This window comes from Xenopus laevis, chromosome 3L, assembly GCF_017654675.1.
Source record: "Xenopus laevis strain J_2021 chromosome 3L, Xenopus_laevis_v10.1, whole genome shotgun sequence".
In the NCBI taxonomy this organism is placed as follows: domain Eukaryota; kingdom Metazoa; phylum Chordata; class Amphibia; order Anura; family Pipidae; genus Xenopus; species Xenopus laevis.
This window is the reverse complement of record NC_054375.1, coordinates 138070225-138092001: the sequence shown is the minus strand read 5'-3', so window position 1 is coordinate 138092001 and position 21777 is coordinate 138070225. Positions and strand designations below refer to the sequence as shown.

The 21777-nt window shown below is 41.2% G+C and overlaps 1 protein-coding gene across 1 annotated transcript; it reads left to right on the top strand.

The window, feature by feature from the left end:
- Positions 1–1635: 1635 nt before the first annotated feature.
- Positions 1636–19949, top strand: phyhip.L (phytanoyl-CoA 2-hydroxylase interacting protein L homeolog). The gene is made up of 5 exons (XM_018253513.2): positions 1636–1755; positions 9458–9628; positions 10914–11088; positions 13267–13384; positions 17197–19949. The coding sequence occupies exons 1-5, from the start codon at positions 1651–1653 to the stop codon at positions 17720–17722; spliced, it is 1095 nt and encodes a 364-aa protein (XP_018109002.2). The 5' UTR covers positions 1636–1650; the 3' UTR covers positions 17723–19949.
- Positions 19950–21777: the final 1828 nt, after the last annotated feature.

The window sequence follows — 21777 nt, the reverse complement described above, 5'->3', positions numbered from 1 at the left end:
CTGAAGAGGGACCCTCTTACCACCTATATCAGTCTTTATGTCCTTAGCCCTTAAAGGAGAATTCAACCCCTCACTGTGATAAGTCCCCACTGGCTCCTCCACTGGCCCCCCTCCCTGCCTGCCCCCTGCTAAGTGTTATCCCAGAATTGTGTCCCCTGTAGGCTTATTGACCGCACATGCAGAGTGAGCGCAGCGGAGCTCACCGGCGCCATCTTTGGCTCTTCGGTAATCCTCATAAACTGCATGCGCAGTTGGAACAGTTTTCTGGTTCGTTACAACTGCGCATGCGCCCGAAGTGACGGAAATTGCGAAGGGAAGGAATAAGACCCGAACATTACCGAATCGCTGGAAGAGGGCGACCGAGAGCTCCGCTCCTGGTACTTTAAGAGCCGAATTTTCGTTATTCAAACCGGAAATTCGGCTCTTCTAGAGCAGAGAGAGCAATTATGCTCTCTGCGCTAGCGTCCTGGCCCTCTCTGCCACAACTGCAAGCTGCCACGGGTGATGGATGGGCCAGGATCCCCCCTGCTCTCCATGTGCGGTCAGTAATCCTACAGGGGACACAATTGGGGTAACATTTAGCAGGGGGAGGCAGGGAGGGGGGCCAGTGGGGACTTATCAAAGTGGGATGTTTAGTTCTCCTTTAAAGGAGACATGTAAAAAACAAGATGTGCCAGTGCATTTTACTATTTTAGCTATAGAAGGAATGTGCTTGAAAAAGTTGTGTTTCTGGTTAATTTATTGAAAATTTCTGCAAAAACCTTACTAGTCCCACCCATCTGTTCCACTTCCTGCTGCCTCCTTTCCCAGGATGTGCAGGGGAGCCGGCGGCGCTCAGCCCACTGCACTGTAGGACAGGAACCAATCAGCAGCTAGGCTGACCTGATAGGGAACTGAAGCCTGTCTTTGTTTGTGTGACTGCTGGGCTGTGATTGGCTGCCCCCCTTCTACTGTGCTTCTGGCAGGGACCATCAGGACACGCCCACTCCTCATTTGAAACAGCGACCAGAGTACTATAGATCTATAAAGAGCTCAAATATAGGCGCCATTTTTAAAGATAATATTAATTTTTTGCACGTGAAACCAACCATATAGAGTATACATAATTGCCTACAAAATGAGGGTTTTTTCATTTATCTTATATGTTTCCTTTAACCCTTCATGCCATTATCCCTTGAGCCGCTGTACAGATCACTGTCACCCTGTATCAGTCGGAGATACTTAACAGCAATAGCATCACTTTATTATACGTTCTTCCTTAGTAATTGGTACATGGCACTGAGTGACCAATTAAGTTGAATGATTGCGGCACCCCCTCCTGCAGAGCACTGCTGTACTGGTGTGATGCACAAGTGACGTAATGCACGTTTAACCCTTTCATTGTCGCAGGGCCGTGAATGTGTCATTCCGAATCAGTGAGAGTTTTTAACTCAGCTTTTTTTTTTAGGGGAGCAGCTGATGGGTTTATATGTGCCAGGAAAATGGAAAAAGGGACACTCTTTTCTCCCCGTGTATACTTATGATTTGTTTTTGTTTTATGTTTCTCTCCCTTTATTTTTCTCTTTTTAATTCTGATCTCTCTCTCTCTCTTTCTAATTCTGATCTCTCTCTCTCCTCCCCCCAGTCTCTATCACCTCTCTCTCTCTCCCGATGCTTTGCTGTTTCCCACCTACTCATGCGTTTTTCCTCTCTCGCTCTCTATTCTTTCTTGCATCTCTCTCTCGTTCCTCTGTAAGGCACCCAGATATCTCAAAGGTATGTCTCATTCAGAGTGCTTTGTAAATAAGTACATGCTTGTCTCTCCCATTAGAGTGTCTCTAACCTCTGTGTGCCTGTCTCTTTCTGTCTCTTTTCTCAGAGTATGAACAGTTTTTGCACTGATTAGATAACAATTTCACGTACTTAGTGTGATACTGTGCAGATTGTATGGTGATGCGTAATGGTGTATTTGGGGTCTGGGTTATGCCCATTGCAGAACATATATATGTGATACTCTAATCAGAGTGACCAAGAAGGCAAGGCTTCCCTAAACCTTCCCGGGACCTTGTAGATTGGAAAAGTAAAGTGAATCTGTTGCCTTCCAAAGATAGATCTCTTTTTTGGGAAGAGGTTGGTGCTGTGCTATGTGTACCATAAGGGAAAGTAGTGTCAGTAATGCTTTATCCTTTCAACATGTAGCCTTCACTTGATGTTGAACTACAACTTCCAGCAGGTGATACTGGCAACTGTAGTTATGCTAAAGCTCATGGGAAATATATACTATCAAATGGAATAATAAGAGGAATTTACCCTATGTCAGCTGGAAATGTTATATAATGCATTTGCTTGGTAGAGTTCAGTGGCTGTGCAGGCATTAATGCAGAAATGTAATCTTTATGTTTGCCTACAGCACAAGCGTAACAATGGCAGGGGAAAATATGGTTGTTGTGGATATTCCATTACATATAATATGAGATAAGTACAGATGTTCCTCTTAGATATAAACACCACCATACCATTGATGGTGGTACTTGTTTTGCAGTTGGAGATGAGTGTAAAGGTGATGCTGGTCTTCATCCCAGTCCAACAGAAGGGCACACATTTGGATCTCAGGGTTGCGTAGATGTGTATATAGAAAAGGTAGAAGGGCTGCAAAGCAGGATCTAGGCCAGATAGGATGATATTCAACATGTGTGGGTGGCTTGTAAGTAGAGATAAGGAAAGATAACATACACCCACAGCTCTTACCGTAGGAAGCGAAAATTGGGGAGTGAGGAGGTAGAATGGATCTAGAATAAGAAGGACTAGAGAGTTTGGGAAAAGAGTGCCAAGAAGACAAGCAGTTGATATTCATAATGAATGGAAAGAAGTACAGACCTAGTGGTGGGGTCAGTGAGCAGCGAGAGTAGAGAGTTAGAGGAGAGCACCGAGGGAGAGATGACAGTGAGAGCCGTGTCTGCAGGTAGAATGGAAAGTTAGAGAAGAGCATGAGAAGCAAGTGAGAAGGGTGGACCTTGGCAGAGAAGACATTAAAGGGATACTGTCATGGGAAAAAAATTTTTTTTCAAAATGAATCAGTTAATAGTGCTGCTCCAGCAGAATTCTGCACTGAAATCCATTTCTCAAAAGAGCAAACAGATGTTTTTATATTCAATTTTGAAATCTGACATGGGGCTAGACATATTGTCAATTTCCCAGCTGCCCCAAGTCATGTGACTTATGCTCTGACAAACTTCAATCACTCTTTACTGCTGTACTGCAAGTAAGAGTGATATCACCCCCCTCCCTTTTTCCCCCCAGCAGACTAACAAAAGAACAATGGGAAGGTAACCAGATAACAGCTCCCTAACACAAGATAACAGCTGCCTGGTAGATCTAAGAACAACACTCAGTAGTAAAAACCCATGTCCCACTGAGACACATTCAGTTACATTGAGAAGGAAAAACAGCAGCCTGCCAGAAAGCATTTCTCTCCTAAAGTGCAGGCACAAGTCACATGACCAGGGGCAGCTGGGAAATTGACAAAATGTCTAGCCCCATGTCAGATTTCAAAATTGAATATAAAAAAATCTGTTTGCTCTTTTGAGAAACGGATTTCAGTGCAGAATTCTGCTGGATCCAGATAGAAGGGATAGTTAGAGAACATTATCCATCAGCTGTGGCAACTATGATGGGTGCACATGAGTAGAATGGGCAGTAAGCAAGAAGCACCCGAAGAGTCGGGACAATGAAAGGAGAGAACCATTGGAGAGGGTACCGTGATAAGGGACAATAAAAGAGGAACAATCAATGAGAAGGAAACCATGGACACATGGAGAGAAACCAGAGGAATGCACCCATAGTAAGGGGACACAGAGAGGAGTCTCAGCAAGGAGAAAGTACCATGAGATAAGAACAGCCAGCTAATGATGACTGGGAGGAGTACGTAGGGAGATGGAACAGTGAAAGCAGATGCCCCAAGGAGAGGGAACAGGTAGAGGTAAAAAAGTAAAAATTCAACTGTTCATCTTAATTAAAACTTTTTCTACCACCAGAGAAAACTAATTTCAAAGAGGTGCACAGTTCCTCAGTAAATATACACCTCTGTTACTCTGTAAAATGAAAGGACCACTATCATCTTAAACCATCACAATACCTTGTGCTTAGTGTAGGGGAATTCCTAGGCTGCTATCATTTTTGGTGTTTTTCTTTACAGGCTATTAGGGTTCTCCCTGCCATGTAGAGTTAAGGAAACTAATGGCCAATTTGAGAAAGCGTAGTAAGAGACAATGGCAGCTAACAGAAGGCTGAAACTGCAAGCTACCTAGGTCTGGAAGGGAATCAATTTGTGTATTCAATACCTATTTGTTAGCATGTTTGCTTCAAATACAAAGTTCCCTAATGATTACAGCCAAGAACAGAGCCCAGGGCAGTAGAGGAGCATGGGTATCACATTGAAAGGACAAGGAAAGTCTAAAATAGAATAAGGCTAGAAATGCTGTATTTTGTATACTAAATATAAACATGAATTTACTGCACCACAAGCCTAATCAAACAAATGATTTATGCTTTCAAAGTTGGCCACAGGGGTCACCATCTTGTAACTGTTAAACATCTTTGCAAGACCAAGACTGTGCACATGCTCAGTGTGGTCTGGGCTGTTTAGGAATTGTCATAAATTATCAAAACAGCACAAGTCAAATAATATCTGCCAGAAGCTGATACAGCAAGACTGATTAATAATCAGAATATACAGACTGCACTGGGTCCTGTGTTGTCATGTAATCTAATGTGGATTTTATAGTTTTTGTATTGTTTAAAGGACATGTAAACCCCCCCATAAAAATGTAATCAGTGAATGGTCTCTTTGAAATCTTTAGATAACTGCCACTCTGGTTGTTAAAAGGTTAACAGTAAGGATGTATGATCCTCACTCATGCATAATCCCGTTCACTCATTCATAATCCTGCTCATTTATGCATAATCCTGCTCCCTGCTCACTTATGCATAATCCCGCTCAATCATGCATAATCTCACTCACTCATGCATAATCCCACTCACTCACACTCCCTCATGCATAATCCCACTCACTCACTCACTCACTCCCACTCACTCATGCATAATCCCACTCACTCATACATAATCCCACGCACTCATGCATAATCCCACTCACTCATACATAATACCGCTCAGTCGTGCATAATCCGCTCCCTGCTCATTTATGCATAATCCTGCTCACTCGTGCATAATACCACTCACTTATGCATAATCTCACTCACTCCCACTCACTCATGCATAATCCCGCTCACTCATGCATAATCCCTATCACTCATTCATAATCCTGCTCATTTATGCATAATCCGTTCCCTGATCATTTATGCATAATCCGCTCCCTGCTCACTCATGCATAATACCACTTACTCATGCATAATCCCACTCACTCCCACTCACTCACGCATAATCCCACTCACTCTCACCCATTAATGCATAATCCATCATAATCCCATTTATGCATGCATAATACAACTCACTCATGCATAATACCACTCATGTGAATAATCCCACTCATACATGAGTGAGTGATATTACATTTATGAGTGAGTGGGATTATGAGTATGAGTGGGATTATGCATATGAGTGAGTGGGATTGTGAGCATGAGTGGGGTTATGCATATGAGTGAGTGGTATTATGTACATGATTATGCATATTTATGAGTATGAGTGGGATTATGCATATGAGTGAGTGGGATTGTGATCATGAGTGGGATTATGCATATGAGTGATTGGGATTATGAATATGAGTTGGATTATGCATATAAGTGAGTTGGATTATGCACATGAGTATGCATATTTATGAGTATGAGTGGATTATGCATATAACTGAGTGGGATTATATGTACAAATGAGTAGGATTACACATACTTGCTAATAAAGTTACATTACCAAAAAAAAACTTCTGAGCAAGGTCATCAGGCTGGATATGTAAAAATAAATGATGATGTAGCCGATAGAAAATGGCCGCCTGTTTGCATTCAGGAAAACACTACAGTGTAGGCTATTGGAGGGGACCCAATACAGAGACAATAATGCATTTTGTATGGGAAATATGTGCCCAACCTAAAGACATGGTAAGGGTTTAAAGGGTTTACATGTCCTTTAATACAAACTTTCTCCAACTCTCCATAACCAGTGGCTGCAGCAAAGTATCCTCCAAATAGAATCCTAGTTTATCCAAGTTAAATCTGGCTCCATGATCTTTGTTCCTGCAGCTGGAGTTGAAAACAGTAAAGGGAATGTAAAGGCAAAAATAAAATCCAATACAAATCTCTACGTAGTCGCCGTCTGCTCTAGAGGGAAACAAACAAAGCTGCTTGAGTTCTGCATGGCTGGGAAGTAAGACAGGGGCTCCCCCTGCTGTTCATAAGTATGATTGTTTCCCTGCTCAGCAGTTAGGGATCGTCTGACAATTCCTTTCCACAGCTGTAAATGAAGGGGGAATTTCACTGCATCCAGTCAGGTTTCTTATAAAAACGGTACACATTTTTTAATTAAAGTGTATTGGACATAGGTATCTTTTTCATTAAAAAACGTAAAAATGGGATTTTATTTTTTTGCCTTTCCTTGTCCTTTGAAGTACATATGCAACTGCTAATAATAAACACCTGATTTTTCTTATTTATCTTGCAAGGGAGGAATAGAGATCACCATTTCTCAAGTTAACTCACCTTCATGCATTTATTGCCCTTGTGTCAGTTTTCTCAGGCTGTGAGCCCATTGCTTTGGTTGGGTCTCATATTTGAATAGGCCGCACCTCTTCACCTTTCCTATGTTTCTCCTGACTGGTGGTGCAGATCGTCTAAAAAGTTGGCACACGTCAATATTTTTAAAGAGAGTCGCACAGACGCCATGTTTGTTGCAGGTGGGGCGCATACCCCTTTTATTGTAACAACCCGTGCATCAACGTTTCAGGAGGGGGTACACACTCCCTTCTTCAGGAGGGTGGTTCAAATACAAGGGGTATGCTCCCCACCTGCAACAAACGTGCTGTCTGTGCGACTATCTTCAAAAATTCTACTTGCATTTGGTTGGGTCTCGCCATCTCTGAGCTCCTGGGATGTCTGTACATAAAAACGCTGGGTATTAACTGATGAATCTTAGAAAAATCACAAACTGCAGGGAGAAGCGTTTTTTTTTTAGTTAAGACTGAGCAGAAGGAGAATATCACAACCTGTGATAAATTTGCCCCTAAAAGTTAAGTATTTACTTGTATTATGTTGCCTTACTCATGGCAGTTTCTGGTAAATATTCCCAAAAGCTGGAGTTATGGGGGAGGGGGGTATATCTTATATTCTCTAATGGCAGATATGCTTGTAAGCTAACTCTATGCATCCAAATTATGCAGGAAGTGCTGCCACCCCCTGTGTGCAACTGCCAGCCTGACTCAGAGATACGTACATGGGCCCAATGCCAGCTCAGCATCACAAGGTCCTTGTGACTATGGCAGCATTCCTTGTCACGCAGTACTGAGCCTTGTGTTCCTACACACACATACTGGCATCTGAGTAGAGACTGCACCAGCCTACAGATCACACATGTGCACTGCAATATTACTTTTTACACTATAGACTTGAGGATGAACAAATCTAAAGCTCACATATGTATCACTGCTAGATTCCTTGTCATCTGTATAGTGACTGCACAAACCTGCAGCTCACACATGAACATCTATACAGTAGTGATGTGCGAGTTGACCTGAAATTAGCAGGGACCTGCTGGTTGACTACCAGTTGGGTGGGTTCAGGTTGAGATTTCTGCAGATTAGGGTTGGGTGCAGGTCAGACTGGGGAAGCACCCTACTCCACTGCTCCTGAAGATTCCCTGTCCTAGAACCAGAGGCTTGTATAGAAGTAGCGTACAGACTGAGAAGACGTGGGTACGGGTCGGTGTGGGTCCTACAATGGCAACATTTTATGGGTTAGAGTTGGGTGTGGGTTAAGGTTTTGTTGGTTAGAGATTGATGCAGGTTAAGATTGTGTGGGTTAGGGTTGGGTGTGGGATGGGCTTTTCCTCACCTTATTATCACTACAGATAGTTACTGTACCTTCCTACAGGTCACACATGCACAATGTATCCATACTAGAGGCCACATGTACAGTACATCTGCAAGTGCGCTAAGAGAAAAGTTCAGTTTTGAGCACAGTCTCCATGTTTTTACCACAAGGAAGCATTTTCCCCACAGAATCAATGTGTCATTACGGTAACAAAGGACGATGCTCTTGACGCAATAGTGCCCGATTCTGCAAAATAAGCCCTGGTGCACTTCATTGCAAGTCAGGCACCTTATTTTTCTTAGGTTTCTCACATCTGTAAATTTACAGTACCAACCAACAATCAACACGTAAATGTGCTTCATTTATTTATCTTTATTTTTAAGTACAAACTGCTCTTGGATCAGTCAGGTCTAACATGGTCACATAGTGGTCTTTGGGTTGACTTGGAAGTTAAATGGTGGCCTTTAGGATGACTACTAGGGATGTAGCGAACGCTGGAAAAAATGTTCGCGAACATGTTCGCGAACGTCCGGACAAAAATGCGAACGGTTCGCGAACGTTGCGAACCCCATAGACTTCAATGGGAAGGCGAATTTTAAAAGCTAGAAAAGACATTTCTGGCCAGAAAAATGATTTTAAAGTTGTTTAAAGGGTGCAACGACCTGGACAGTGGCATGCCAGAGGGGGATCAAGGGCAAAAATGTTTCTGAAAAATACATTGTTGACACAGCGCTGCGTTTTGTGCTGTAAAGGGCAGAAATCACACTACGTCACACAGCTAGGTGGCACTTGGTTAAAGACTGGGGAAACAATGCCTGCAAGGTCAACGTATACAGTAGTGGATACGGAATATATTATTGCTGCTTGAAAAACGTCACTCAGGTGGTGTTTACGGACACGGAATTATTATTGTTATTATTTAGACAGAATGTGAACAAGCTCACACAGCTAGGTGGCATTACTAGCCAGCAAAGCTACCTAACCTAAAATGTCCCTCAAATCCCTGCAGACTTCTGTCCCTACAATACAGAGCAGTATCAAGTAGATTACTAGCCAGCAAAGTTACTATCAACTGTCCCTCAAATCACTAACAGCTCTCTCCCTACACTAGCTCTTCCAAGCACACACAGGCAGAATGAAAAAACGCTGCAGTGCTTCAGTTTATATATGGAAGGGGAGTGGTCCAGGGGGTGTGGGGGTGGTCCAGGAGGGAGAGCTTCCTGATTGGCTGCCATGTATCTGCTGGTCTGGGGGAGAAATGGCAAAAAAAAGCGCCAGCTAAGGCGAACCCAAATTGGCGAACGTTGCGCAACGTTCGCGAACATTCGGCGGACGCGAACGGTCGATGTTCGCGCGAATTAGTTTGCGGGCGAACAGTCCGCGACATCCCTAATGACTACACATTGTTGCCAGCCAGAATCATAAGGGCTCTCTCTCGATTGCCACAGGGAATGGAGCCTCCACTTTCTGCCCCCCATGGGATTGAGATCAGTGATATTACATGTGATTCCTTCCGCGTGTCCTGGGACATCCCGCCATATGACTTACACCGGATTACTCATTACTTCATAGACCTGAACAAGAAGGGAGGACAGAAAGAGAACAAGTTCAAACACAGGGTGAGCTGCTGAGTTATTTTTGTGCTTATTCTCAATGTTGTTATCGTTATTGATCCTCTGCCTGCTGAGCAAGCACCTTGGTCTACAACCACAAAAATTCTAATTTTCATATCATGGATGAATGGTCTGTCTCTAGTCTTTTGTAAGGCTTTGCAATCCTCTCTATTTTATACCAAACCTAAAATACAAACTGCGTTATGATATATGATCCTTATGAAAGTCACAAATAAGTCTACCAATGTTTGAAGCATTCTGTGTGCAGCACATGTGGTTGCTCCATATTGAAAATATTGACAACCAATCCCTCTTACATATTATAAGAAAATAACAGGGACTCAAATTTTAGATATAGGTATCGGACCCACTATCCAGAATGCTCTGGATCTGGGGGGTTTCCAGATAATGGATCTTTCTGTAATTTGGATCTTCATACCTACTAGAAAATCTTGTAAATATTTAATAAACCCAATAGGCTGGTTATGCTTCCAATAAGGATTAATTATATCTTGGTTTGGATCAAGTACAAGCTACTGTTTTATTATCACAGGGAAAAAGTCAATCGTTTTTTTTTTTAAATTTGTATAAAATGTAGTCTATGGGTGACGACCTTTCAGTAATTCGGAGCTTTCTGGATAATGGGTTTCCGGATAACAGATCCCATACCTGTACAATTCCCTGGCACAAGTCTAATTAGTCAGTCCATGCATACAATCTAATTTCATATCGTCCTATCATGTCAACATGTGATTTGGATTATAACATTGAGTTATAACATTCAGGGCTCATCTTAAAGGGTAAATCTACTTCACTGGCTAAGCTAACTCCTAGTAGATCTATTGCATCCGGGCAAGTGAATAAATTCAATTCCAGTGTTAGGGTAATTTTATTACAGTTCTTTGATTCGTGTTCTTTTTTGAAGCTTTGTTGCTCGCTCTTGCATAGCCAAATTTCAACATTTATGGACATTGTAGAGCAAGCTGATAACTTTGGTAACTTTGGTTACAAGATGAAATTGCCTGTCATATATCATCTGACAGTGAGTGAAGAAAGCAGCTCAGCAGCAGAGGTACATTGAATCAAAACACAGGACTGTATTAGGTTAGTACGAAGAATAACCGGAAACTGCAATTACTCAAGTAGAGGTTTTTTTTTGTGGAGGTGATGCAAACAGACCCAGATTATATTCAGCCTGGATCCTGCCAAATGGCACTGAGAACCACCCATCAGTGTCTGTATGTGTGTAGCTGAGCTGTAATATCTAATGGGAACTATCTTTTATACCAAGGATGTGCCAACCAAATTGGTGGCGAAGGCTGTAGCTCTACCCATGATGGTCCGTGGTCATTGGTTCCTGAGCCCTCGCACTGAGTACACACTGGCCGTGCAGACTGCCATAAAACGCAGTGATGGCGAATATACTGTGTCTGGCTGGAGCGAAACACTCAGCTTCTGCACTGGAGGTGAGACCTACCATTGTTCACAAACATAAGTGTATCAACACATAACATACATCTCTAGAATTGCCCTTTTATAGCCCGTCTTTAATATATTTGGAGCAAAGTGTTTTTTTGGGGGGGGAGAGGGAAGTTTCCACTCAACCACTTGTTGCTGAGCTATAAGACAAGATTTATAGATAGGGTTTATTTATTTAGAGATGCTGACTGGTCAACCTTCCCTGGTGTCAGCAATATTAACCATGCTCAGTGTGATCTGAGATGCTCATGGCACGGTGTAACTATAGAGGAAAGAGACCACCATGGGATAGATTCACTAAAGGGCACATTTTCGCCAGCATCAGCTTTGCACCCCTTGTTCCACTTCACCAGGCGCAAATGCATTCCGAATACTCTAATTCACTATAATGCGAATTTACATCCGAGGCATCGAACGCTCACGACTTTTCGCTAGCGTTACTTCGGGTGTGCAAGTTTTTTATAGCAAAAATGCGCTAGCATTCATTTGTGCCTAGCGAAACATTTTTAGTGATCTTGCGCTTAGGTCAATTTGCATATGGAGGTTGCCGGTTTTTATTACACATGTCCAGGGAACCTTAATAAAGACAAGACAGTTAATATAACTCCCACTGTAGTGAGCCCACTGTAAAATGATTCATATGTTATGAAATTTCTGGAGAAAACCGGTTACCCAAAAAAAGTTCAAGTTAGGACTTTTGCAGCCAATCCCGCTTCAAAAAAAGGAAAAGTCGCCAGTGTTTTATTGAACTTTAATGCATTTTGGCAGACAGGATATGATGTAAGTCGAGCTTCTTTTTACCACTTCGCCAGTCTGAGGTGGTGAAAACAACTCTGGCTAAAGAGGTATGGTTCAGTAAAATCCACACTTAATTGAATTTGCGGAGTAACGATCGTTCGCCAGAGCGAAAAGTCGCCTGACGATAGAGTGTGAATGACCCGTTCACTAGCGAATTGGCGCCTGTGCCTGTTAGTGAATTGGCTATGGCAACACTGGTGAAAAGTTGCTAGCGTTAGCCACTTCACCCTTTAGTGAACCTGCCCCTATGAGTCTGCTGGGGGACCCAGAAAGTACAGAGACCAAGCATGGTATATGTTGTTACAATATATCTTAATGAAACATGTCCTTTTAAAGGGTCCTTAAAGGGATACTGTCATGGGAAAAACACATTTTTTCAAAATGAATGAGTTAATAGTGCTGCTCCAGCAGAATTCTTCACTGAAATCCATTTCTCAAAAGAGCAAACAGATTTGTTTATATTCAGTTTTGAAATCTGACATGGGGCTAGACATATTGTCAATTTCCCAGCTGCCCCAAGTCATGTGACTTGTGCTCTGATAAACTTCAATCACTCTTTACTGCTGTACTGCAAGTTGGAGTGATATCACCCCCCTCCCTTTTCCCCCCCAGCAGCCAAACAAAAGAACAATGGGAAGGTAACCAGATAACAGCCCCTAACACAAGATAACAGCTGCCTGGTAGATCTAAGAACAACACTCAATAGTAAAAACCCATGTCCCACTGAGACACATTCAGTTACATTGAGAAGGAAAAACAGCAGCCTGCCAGAAAGCATTTCTCTCCTAAAGTGTAGGCACAAGTCACATGATCAGGGGCAGCTGGGAAATTGACAAAATGTCTAGCCCCATGTCAGATTTAAAAATTGAATCTAAAAAAATCTGTTTGCTCTTTTGAGAAATGGATTTCAGTGCAGAATTCTGCTGGAGCAGCACTATTAACTGATTCATTTTGAAAAAAAATTTTTTCCCATGACAGTATCCCTTTAAAGGATTTTGTTGTGGGGCACAGCAACTTCTAGCCATACTTGGCGTGGTAAAGTGCTGATCAGGAGAGTTTATACTTTTCTTACATTGGGCCAGATTCAAAATTCATGGTTTATCATGTGAAAACTCATGGACGAGATTCAATTCGAGGAGAAAATATACTTTTCTCCAAATTCAGTTCCAGTTTTTTTCCCTTAGCCTTCAATAGAGTTTTCACATGATAAATCGTGACATATGTTTTTCTGAACTGAATTGCATCCAGATATCTTTTTGTCATTGAATTGAATCTGGCCCACCGTTGGCAATTTTCAGCATTTGATTACGGATTCTTGACCAAACCAAAGCCAAGGACGCAACTGATTCTTGTTACATCCAATCCAGATTATGCCATGGAGCAAGTGAGACAGCTGCAGGTAAAAGCAGAGGGCATCGCTGGTCGCATGTTACCTTTCCAAGTCTTCTACAGGAACCAGACCTCGGAATACTTCCAATATGTCAGGTGGGTTAGAGAAAGTAACTCTACACAAATAACGTCAGTCCTGTGCGGTCTCCACAAAGTTTCCTCATACACACCTCTTATTCTGAGTACATACAACAAAATGCTGCTATAAAACTAGTAAAATGGAACACATCTCCTTGTACAGTGTTCCTTCTAATCTCTTGGGAATGGGTTTATTTATAAGCCATGGCTGCTTACCGTAGACTTAAAAGTGCAGATTCATCAAAGAATAGAACTCTTGGTTACACGAGGCACATTAGTCGCACTGGGGAGACTGCAGCACACTGTGATTCCTTATAAAGAGAAAATAGAATCTACTAACAAACAGGGTTTATTCTCATGTTTACTTTTTTACCTCACAATAAATAGACCTTAATTCAGTGATCCCCAACCAGTAGCTTGTGAGCAGGTGCTTATTTTTGAATTCCAGGCTTGGAAGAAAGTTTTAAATGCATAAAAACGAAGTATAGTGCCAAGTAGACCCTCCTGTAGTCTGGCAATTCATATAGGGGCTACCAAATAGCCAATCACAGCCCTTATTTGGCACCCCAAGGGACTTTTTCATGATTGTGTTGCTCCCCAACTCTTTGTACATTTGAATGTGACTCGCGGGTAAAAAAGGTTGGGGACCCCTGCGGGCTTAATTTATGAGGTCATAACATCTTGTATTCATTGTATATTTACGTTTAAACCCTCATATTAGTAGTAACTGCCACCTTGCCTCCATTTCATGGACACCTTGAAAATGTCAAGACAGCTGCAGCAACAATATGAGACATGTCCATCAAAATCTGCTTCACATAGACCTTAGACTAGGTAAACAGATTCCTTCATGGCTAAACAACTTCTTCTTCAACAGCTACTGGGGGAAATTCTGAAACCCATATCTTTAGTGATAAGTAAACAAAATTTTTTAAGGTTTACTTATCCTTTAAAGACTGTGATTGCCTTGGGCTGGTACAGAAGCTCAATATATACAGTGTAATATCTTTAGCCTAATACTTTCTTGGACTTTGGTTTCCTTTAAAGCTAATTCTCTTACCCGAGGCAACCTTCTACTGATCTTAGATGCTTAGATAAATGGTTGTGTTCAACTGATACCATGTTATGATCATTTTCATATAATATTGTTCACTATGTTGAGCAGGGGACCAAGGGATCCTTCGTGTAGTAGCAAATAGTTAGCACAACGATTGTCAAACTCTATGAAGACAGTGCACGTCGCTTCAATGACCATTTCCATTGGAATAATCATAGGTAGAAGTATTTTGAAACAGCAACACTGTATTTTTCTTATTTCTTAAAAGCCTTTAATTGTGCATAGGGGCATCACAGCAACGTTTCAGGCCTTGCGGCCCTTTATCAAGCTTACTGACAAACAATAAAAACAGCAATTTATAGTCTACAGCACCACCTAGTGGTCATTAATGTGTACAATTTTACTTACAAGACAATATAAGTCAAAGTGGCACAAATCAGTACAAAGAGTCTTTTATAATGTTGCCAACCGATAGTGAAAGTCTTAAGGTGAACATTTGAAAAGGTGTATTCAACAAATGTATCTGTAAAAAATAAGAACATAAAGCAAGTTCATATTCAATAATTCAATTAAAAAAAGGGGGATAAAGAATTATCTAAAAATAGGACTCAAATCGTATTCTTTATTTAAACCCCATGGCTCTAAAGTTTCCAATTTTCTGATCCAAAATTGCGTCTCTATATAATAGTTCTTTTTGTTGATTACCTCCTTGTTGTTTAGTTTGAATAGTCTCAATTACTTGGAATTTCAGTTGGTTCACTCTGTGAGCATGCTTAATAAAATGGCCAGCTACTGCTTGTTTCTTTTTTCCTGTATTAATTCCCGATTTACGTTCCCTGATGCATTCACGGATTGCTCTCTTGGTTTGGCCCACATATGCAAGCCCACGTGGGCATTTAATTATATAAATTGCATGTGTTGAGCTACACGAGTAGCGATCCTTAAATTTTATGGGGTATCCCTTACTAGGGTGAAAAACACTATTACCCTGTTGTACATTAGAACAACAATTACAATTGTAGCAGGGAAATGTCCCCATTTTTCCATTCCTGTCCTTATCTGTGTTCCTATTTTGCATTATATCTGAGTGCACCAGCATGGAGCCTAGTGATCTCCCTTTCTTATAGGCTATGCCAGGATGGTCTATTGAACGCAGTGATTTGGGGTAAGTTTTCTATCAATAAAGGCCATTGGTGTCACAAAATACTTGCAATCTGTTTGCTCAATGTATTGTACTGTGTCACAAATGTGACTTTACTCTCCCTATTTCTTGGCTTGTCCTTTAACATCTCTGTTCGGCTTTGTTTCTGGATCTCATTTATTTGTGTCCTAAGAAGGTTATCAGTGTATTCTCTCTCCTGAAATTTATCACACATCTCTCCTAATCTTTTATCAACTGTCTCATCTGCAGCCACAATACGCTTATTGAAAGAAAATTTACCCCAAATCACTGCGTTCAATAGACTACCTGTCATAGCCTATAAGAAAGGGAGATCACTAGGCTCCATGCTGGTGCACTCAGATATAAGACAAAATAGGAACACAGATAAGGACAGGAATGGGAAAATGGGGACATTTCCCTGCTACAATTGTAATTGTTGTTCTAATGTACAACAGGGTAATAGTGTTTTTCCACCCTAGTAAGGGATACCCCATAAACTTTAAGGATCGCTACTCGTGTAGCTCAACACATGCAATTTATATAATTAAATGCCCACGTGGGCTTGCATATGTGGGCCAAACCAAGAGAGCAATCCGTGAACGCATCAGGGAACATAAATCGGGAATTAATACAGGAAAAAAGGAACAAGCAGTGGCTGGTTATTTCATTAAGAGTGAACCAACTGAAATTCCAAGTAATTGAGACTATTCAAACTAAACAACAGGGAGGTAATCAACAAAAAGAACTATTATATAGTGAAGCATTTTGGATCAGAACTTTGTAAACTTTAGAGCCATGGGGTTTAAATAAAGAATACAATTTGAGTCCTATTTTTATATAATTCTTTATACCCCTTTTTTTAATTAAATTATTGAATATGAACTTGCTTTACAGATACATTTGTTGAATACACCTTTTCAAATGTTCACCTTAAGACTTTCACTATCGGTTGGCAACATTGTAAAAGACACTTTGTACTGATTTGTTACACTTTGATCTATATTGTCTTGTAAGTAAAATTGTACACATTAATGACCACTAGGTGGTGCTGTAGACTATAAATAGCTGTTTTTATTGTTTGTCAGTAAGCTTGATAAAAGGCCGCAAGGCCTGAAACGTTGCTGTGATGCCCCTATGCCCAATTAAAGGCTTTTCAGAAATAAGAAAATGACGGTGTTGCTGTTTTAAAATTCTTCTACCAAGGGATCCGTCAACATGTGTGCAAATACAATGGCTGGCAAGATGTCTGCATTCAGTACCTGGGGTAATGGGAATGTCTCATAGGTGAATTCTAGAATTACCAAATGCTCTTTTGGCATTATATAATATTTGGACATCACATTGTTGCTAGCCCTGTCTCTGGAGAATCATATGGCTTATTACAGCCAAGGGAAGGCAGGTACCCATTCCAGCAATTTGCTTTAAATTAACAAATGAAGAAGATAGCATCTTTTGAACCCAGAAAATTACATCCTCATTCCTTGTAAATACAGGTATAATCTCAATTTCTAAAGTTGGTTCTCACTTTAAGAACCTCAATAAATACGATGAATACGAACTCATTATCATACTAACTCATTATTATAATAACTCATGTTCTGTTTCTGGCAGGGATAAATGGGGGTGCGTAATGCTTCCTTCTCTAAAAGACCAGAGTGGCAGCCATGGTTCACCCGTCAGTGGAACCCTCCATGGAGTGTTTTTTAGCTGCAACACCGAGTTCAACACAGGGCATCCTCCAAACGACTCACCCTACGGCAGATGGAGGCTGACCGTGCCTGCTGGGCATTTCTTCCATGAGGGTACAAATCTGTACTTTGCTGATTTCTACTGTATGTACAGTGCTTATCACTATGTTGTCCTGGTCTTGTCACCTCAAGGTTCTCAAGGAGATGTGTTCTGCAGTAAGCGTCTTCCACTGCTGGACCCACAGGACAACCCTTTCTTGACCCGTGGGGAGAAGGCAGGGTACAGGCATGCACAGGATCTCATCCTAGAAGTGCTCTACACAGACCCAGTTCCACTTGGGCTGGGGCAGCTAGGAGAGATCAGTGGGCATCAACTGATGAGCCTTTCCACAGCGAATGCCAAAAAGGACCCCAGCTGTAAGGTGTGCAACATCAGTGGGGGGCGCTAGATGGTAGCACTGAGGCTCAGAATGAAAACAGCTAATTAGACAATGCCGGTAGGATAGTTCCGTTTAGAATCTTGGGGGAATATTATATGGTGTCAAATCAGGCATGTGTTACATTAGTGACATGTAAACATGTAACATGTAAATAGGAAATTGTTAATAGTGCATATAGTTAAAAGCTTTAGGAAAAACCAGTTTATAGTCATTGAGGGCAGCATCTGCTTGTGCCAGATAACTGAATGTGATGCACAAAGTAGATAGAAGTTCAATCCAAATTAAGTGCATCTGTGATATCACCGAGTGGAAGTTCCTGTGACATCATATTATCAGCTTACATATTATAGGGTAGAATTATAGTAAATGGTATTACATGTGGGCAATGGTATTCAAAATTCTATGCTGATTATTACTATATATTCCCTTTTCCATATCTGCCCTCAACAAGCCTCAGACACTACATCTCCCCAAAGCATATTATATGGCCCCATGATTCTCAGGTAATAATGGGAAGCTGATTTGAAATTTGATATATCTTTTCTGTAGGGAAACTCCCAGAGATGCAACACTAAAAACCCCATGCTTACTGGTTAATGTTTCTTCTGTAAGGAGGGTCCTGTGTTTGTGTGATATTGGTGCATAAGCAAAACCTTCTGGTCCTACGTTGTCCCAGTGGGCCAAACTAACCTTTGGTAGGAGCCCTACAGATATCCCGTTAATATGCAACTGTTATCCTACAGTATATTGAGCCCAAAAGGGTCTGAACAACAAAATATATGTTTTTTTTATATCTATATATCAGATTGTTAAAAGCACTCCTCCAGGTTTGTCCTGTGCCCCTGAAACATATTCAAGTGGTAAACAATGCGGAAATGAACAAGGAGTCATGATGTTAAGGTCTAAGTGCAGCTATAAACTTTTAAAAAAAAAATACACACCAATATATATTAAATCCTTCAAATAACACACACTATTCTGCAAAATTTTGGAACATTTATTCCAAAACTGTATGGCTGCCCCCCTAATAGGAACAGTTAAGGGCAGCTTGATGATGTTTGAGTGAAATAGATGCTCGTTCTACTTGTCTACCTAGAATACTTCCTTTCAGTTCTAATCATTTGAGAAGCAGAACAAGAGTCTTTCTACATCACTAGCTATTATTGCTTTTTTTACTGTGAAGTTGGACTTATGCATGGATGAAGGTTGCATCGCCGCATCATTGCGGCTGTTTCTGTTGGCTTTGGCATTTGCATGGGCTCCTTTATAGTCATTAGGCTTCTATTTTTCTCTTGCCGCTTGGAAATCTGTCCATTCCATGCCCCTTAGTTGGTGACTTTCAGATGCAACATTCTTTAGAAAACAAATTAAAATTTGCAAAATGTAACATTGTACTTCTGTATAGTTATGCTTGACACCAGTCTGTCTACTCCACCCCTGCGTTGAACTGAGCACACGTTCGCCTATTGATGCCGGAAACCCGGCAAATTTAGAACACGGTCACATTTACTGGGTTCCCTCAATGTTCTGCATAAATTAAGCTCTGCAGACTGGCAAATAATCACATGCTATTGCTGCTCAGGTGCTGAAAGTGGCTCCATCCCCACTACAAACACTTTAGCTGCAATCTATTTGTGTCACAATGCAAGGCAATTTGTTTTGATGCATCAGGTGCAACTGCAGAGGACTTCCTATATGGCTGCAAAGCTGCTGGAATTGTGGGTATAAACATGGAGATTTCATGCTTTCTGCACTTACAGTTGTAAATTAATGACCCCGGTAATGTCCAGGCACAATGGCAGTCGGCAGAGTTGAGACCCAAGAACTGATCTTCACAGCCTGTTGCTATTGATCAACACTTGCCTCCAGCTGATGCCTCATGCCCCAGCTCCACAGACCTCTACTGCACAGACCTGGAGCCTATAGGGGTTTCTTTCAGTGTCTCAGTCCAACATTGCTGGACCAACATATACAATTATTTCACTATCCCTCCAACTTCATCGAGCTTTTGAGGCAATTTCTGCTTTGAGTCTTATATTTTAGATGATATCAATTACAGCAATTTTACACCCCCTGATTTTAAGATTTCCTTAATTTTATGCCATTTTTATGCTCCCTCCAATATATAACAAGCAATGTATTTTCCCAATTTTACACCATTTTTTCCTGAAAAACATAAACTGGAGGTCCTATGGTATAAAATAGATTCTGCTTCTAAAAAAGATATAATGCTCCTGATACACATCTAACAAAAAATCTCAATAAACATCCCTTACAAGGGCCAGATTTGGTAAAGTGAAAATGTGTGGGGACCAACCATTCAGCCTGACACTGCTATCCCTTCCAAGGTAGCTAGCTTGCGATCAGGATCATTCATTCCAGGATCATTCACTTCCGGAGATGGACGCGTACACGGCGTTTAGGCAGTGGAGAAGTGGAGTCTGTTTGGACTTATTCTCCGCGCCTCATTTAAACAAGGAATCGCGTAGCCGTAGCAGTAATATTCGGCACATTAGTGAAATGATCTGCCACTTGGTCTATACTGCTGCCTGTGTGCTGAAGGCGTTAGTAATAGACATGTACTGGCCCATAGTGATGCCCCGCTGAAGGTGTAACTGGCACATAATGATGCTCCTCTCTCACATACTTCTTTAGGGCTGAAGGTGTCAATAGAAGTACTGACGTGCCAGTAAAGTAAACTAAAGAAGTATGCGAGATTGGCTCGTTACTACATGCCAGTAACACCTTCCGAGGCGCGTCACTACGTTCCATTACGTGTCTATTGCTGCGCGATTCCATCTCTGGGAGTGAATAATCCCGATCGCACTGTGCTGGTGGGCCGCATTATTATTAATTTCATGACGGAGGCTGCGGGCCGTTGTAAATTTGAAACCAGGCCGGAATTGGCCAGCGGGCCGGACTTTGGACATGCCAGCTCTATAAGTAGTACAAGGTCAGCTAGTAGCATTATATGATATTGCACTTACCTACAAAATATATTTATAGCACAAATAGACATTCCAGAATTCACCATATATAAATTGTGGTTTGGGTGGTGATGCTCCAGCACCTCAGCTTAGGGGGAACAACAAGGCTAGGCACGCTAGAAATCCACAAGGCAAAAATCAATATATAAATATTAATTGATTAAACATCTTTGACAGAGGCATACGCCATGGTGTTCCTAGGTTTCCCTTTGTTGTCATACAAACTGCTCTACCCTACCCAAACTATCTGTTTTTGGTGATTCCATTGCAATATTGATGCAGTGTTAATGGATGGTTTCTTAGTTCCACTAAGCATTACCCAAGTAGAAATAAAACAATATCTGCTGATCTGACAATAGTACAGTTATAGGTTGCAGGCTTCAGAGACAAGTGGCCACAGCTGCAGGGACAGATGGAAGGGAAGAAATAAGATGGTGTATATAATGGAAATAACCTGTTATATCTTGTTCTTGTGTTGACCAGTGAAATAGAACTGGAAAATTAAACCGTCAAACAAAGTGTTACTATGAAGTATTAAACACAAACATGCGTGTGTGTTCAGTGCAGAAGTGTGTACATGTATTCAGCACCATCAGTATAGTATGTGCAAAAGACTGGAACCATCATATGATACAAATGGAACAATGGATTTGTTTGATTTTAAGGGACTTATAGCCATAGTACAATAAAATGAAGTCTATGCATTGAGCAGGGAATGTGGTAGGAAGTATCTCCATGTGATGTGAAGGACCACTGTTAATGCCATTTCATTTTAATTACCTTATCTCGTGGTTCCATTTCTTGCCAATGTCAACGTCTTCAATGAAATGTCCAAAGCTTGCAAGTTAAATGCTCTGGCTTTTTGTACAGCTGCTTTGGTTACAGTAGCAATTTGTAATGCGGAAATGTTGGCTCTTTATAAAATAAACTATTACAATTAGATCATAACTGCCCTGGAGACTTGTGTTTTACTCCTATGTCATACCTATAAATATCATCCAATCAGAAGCATACACAAATATTTTATATTAGGGGTTTATTGCACTTGGGGTACACCAGCAGTTACGAGTCAAAATC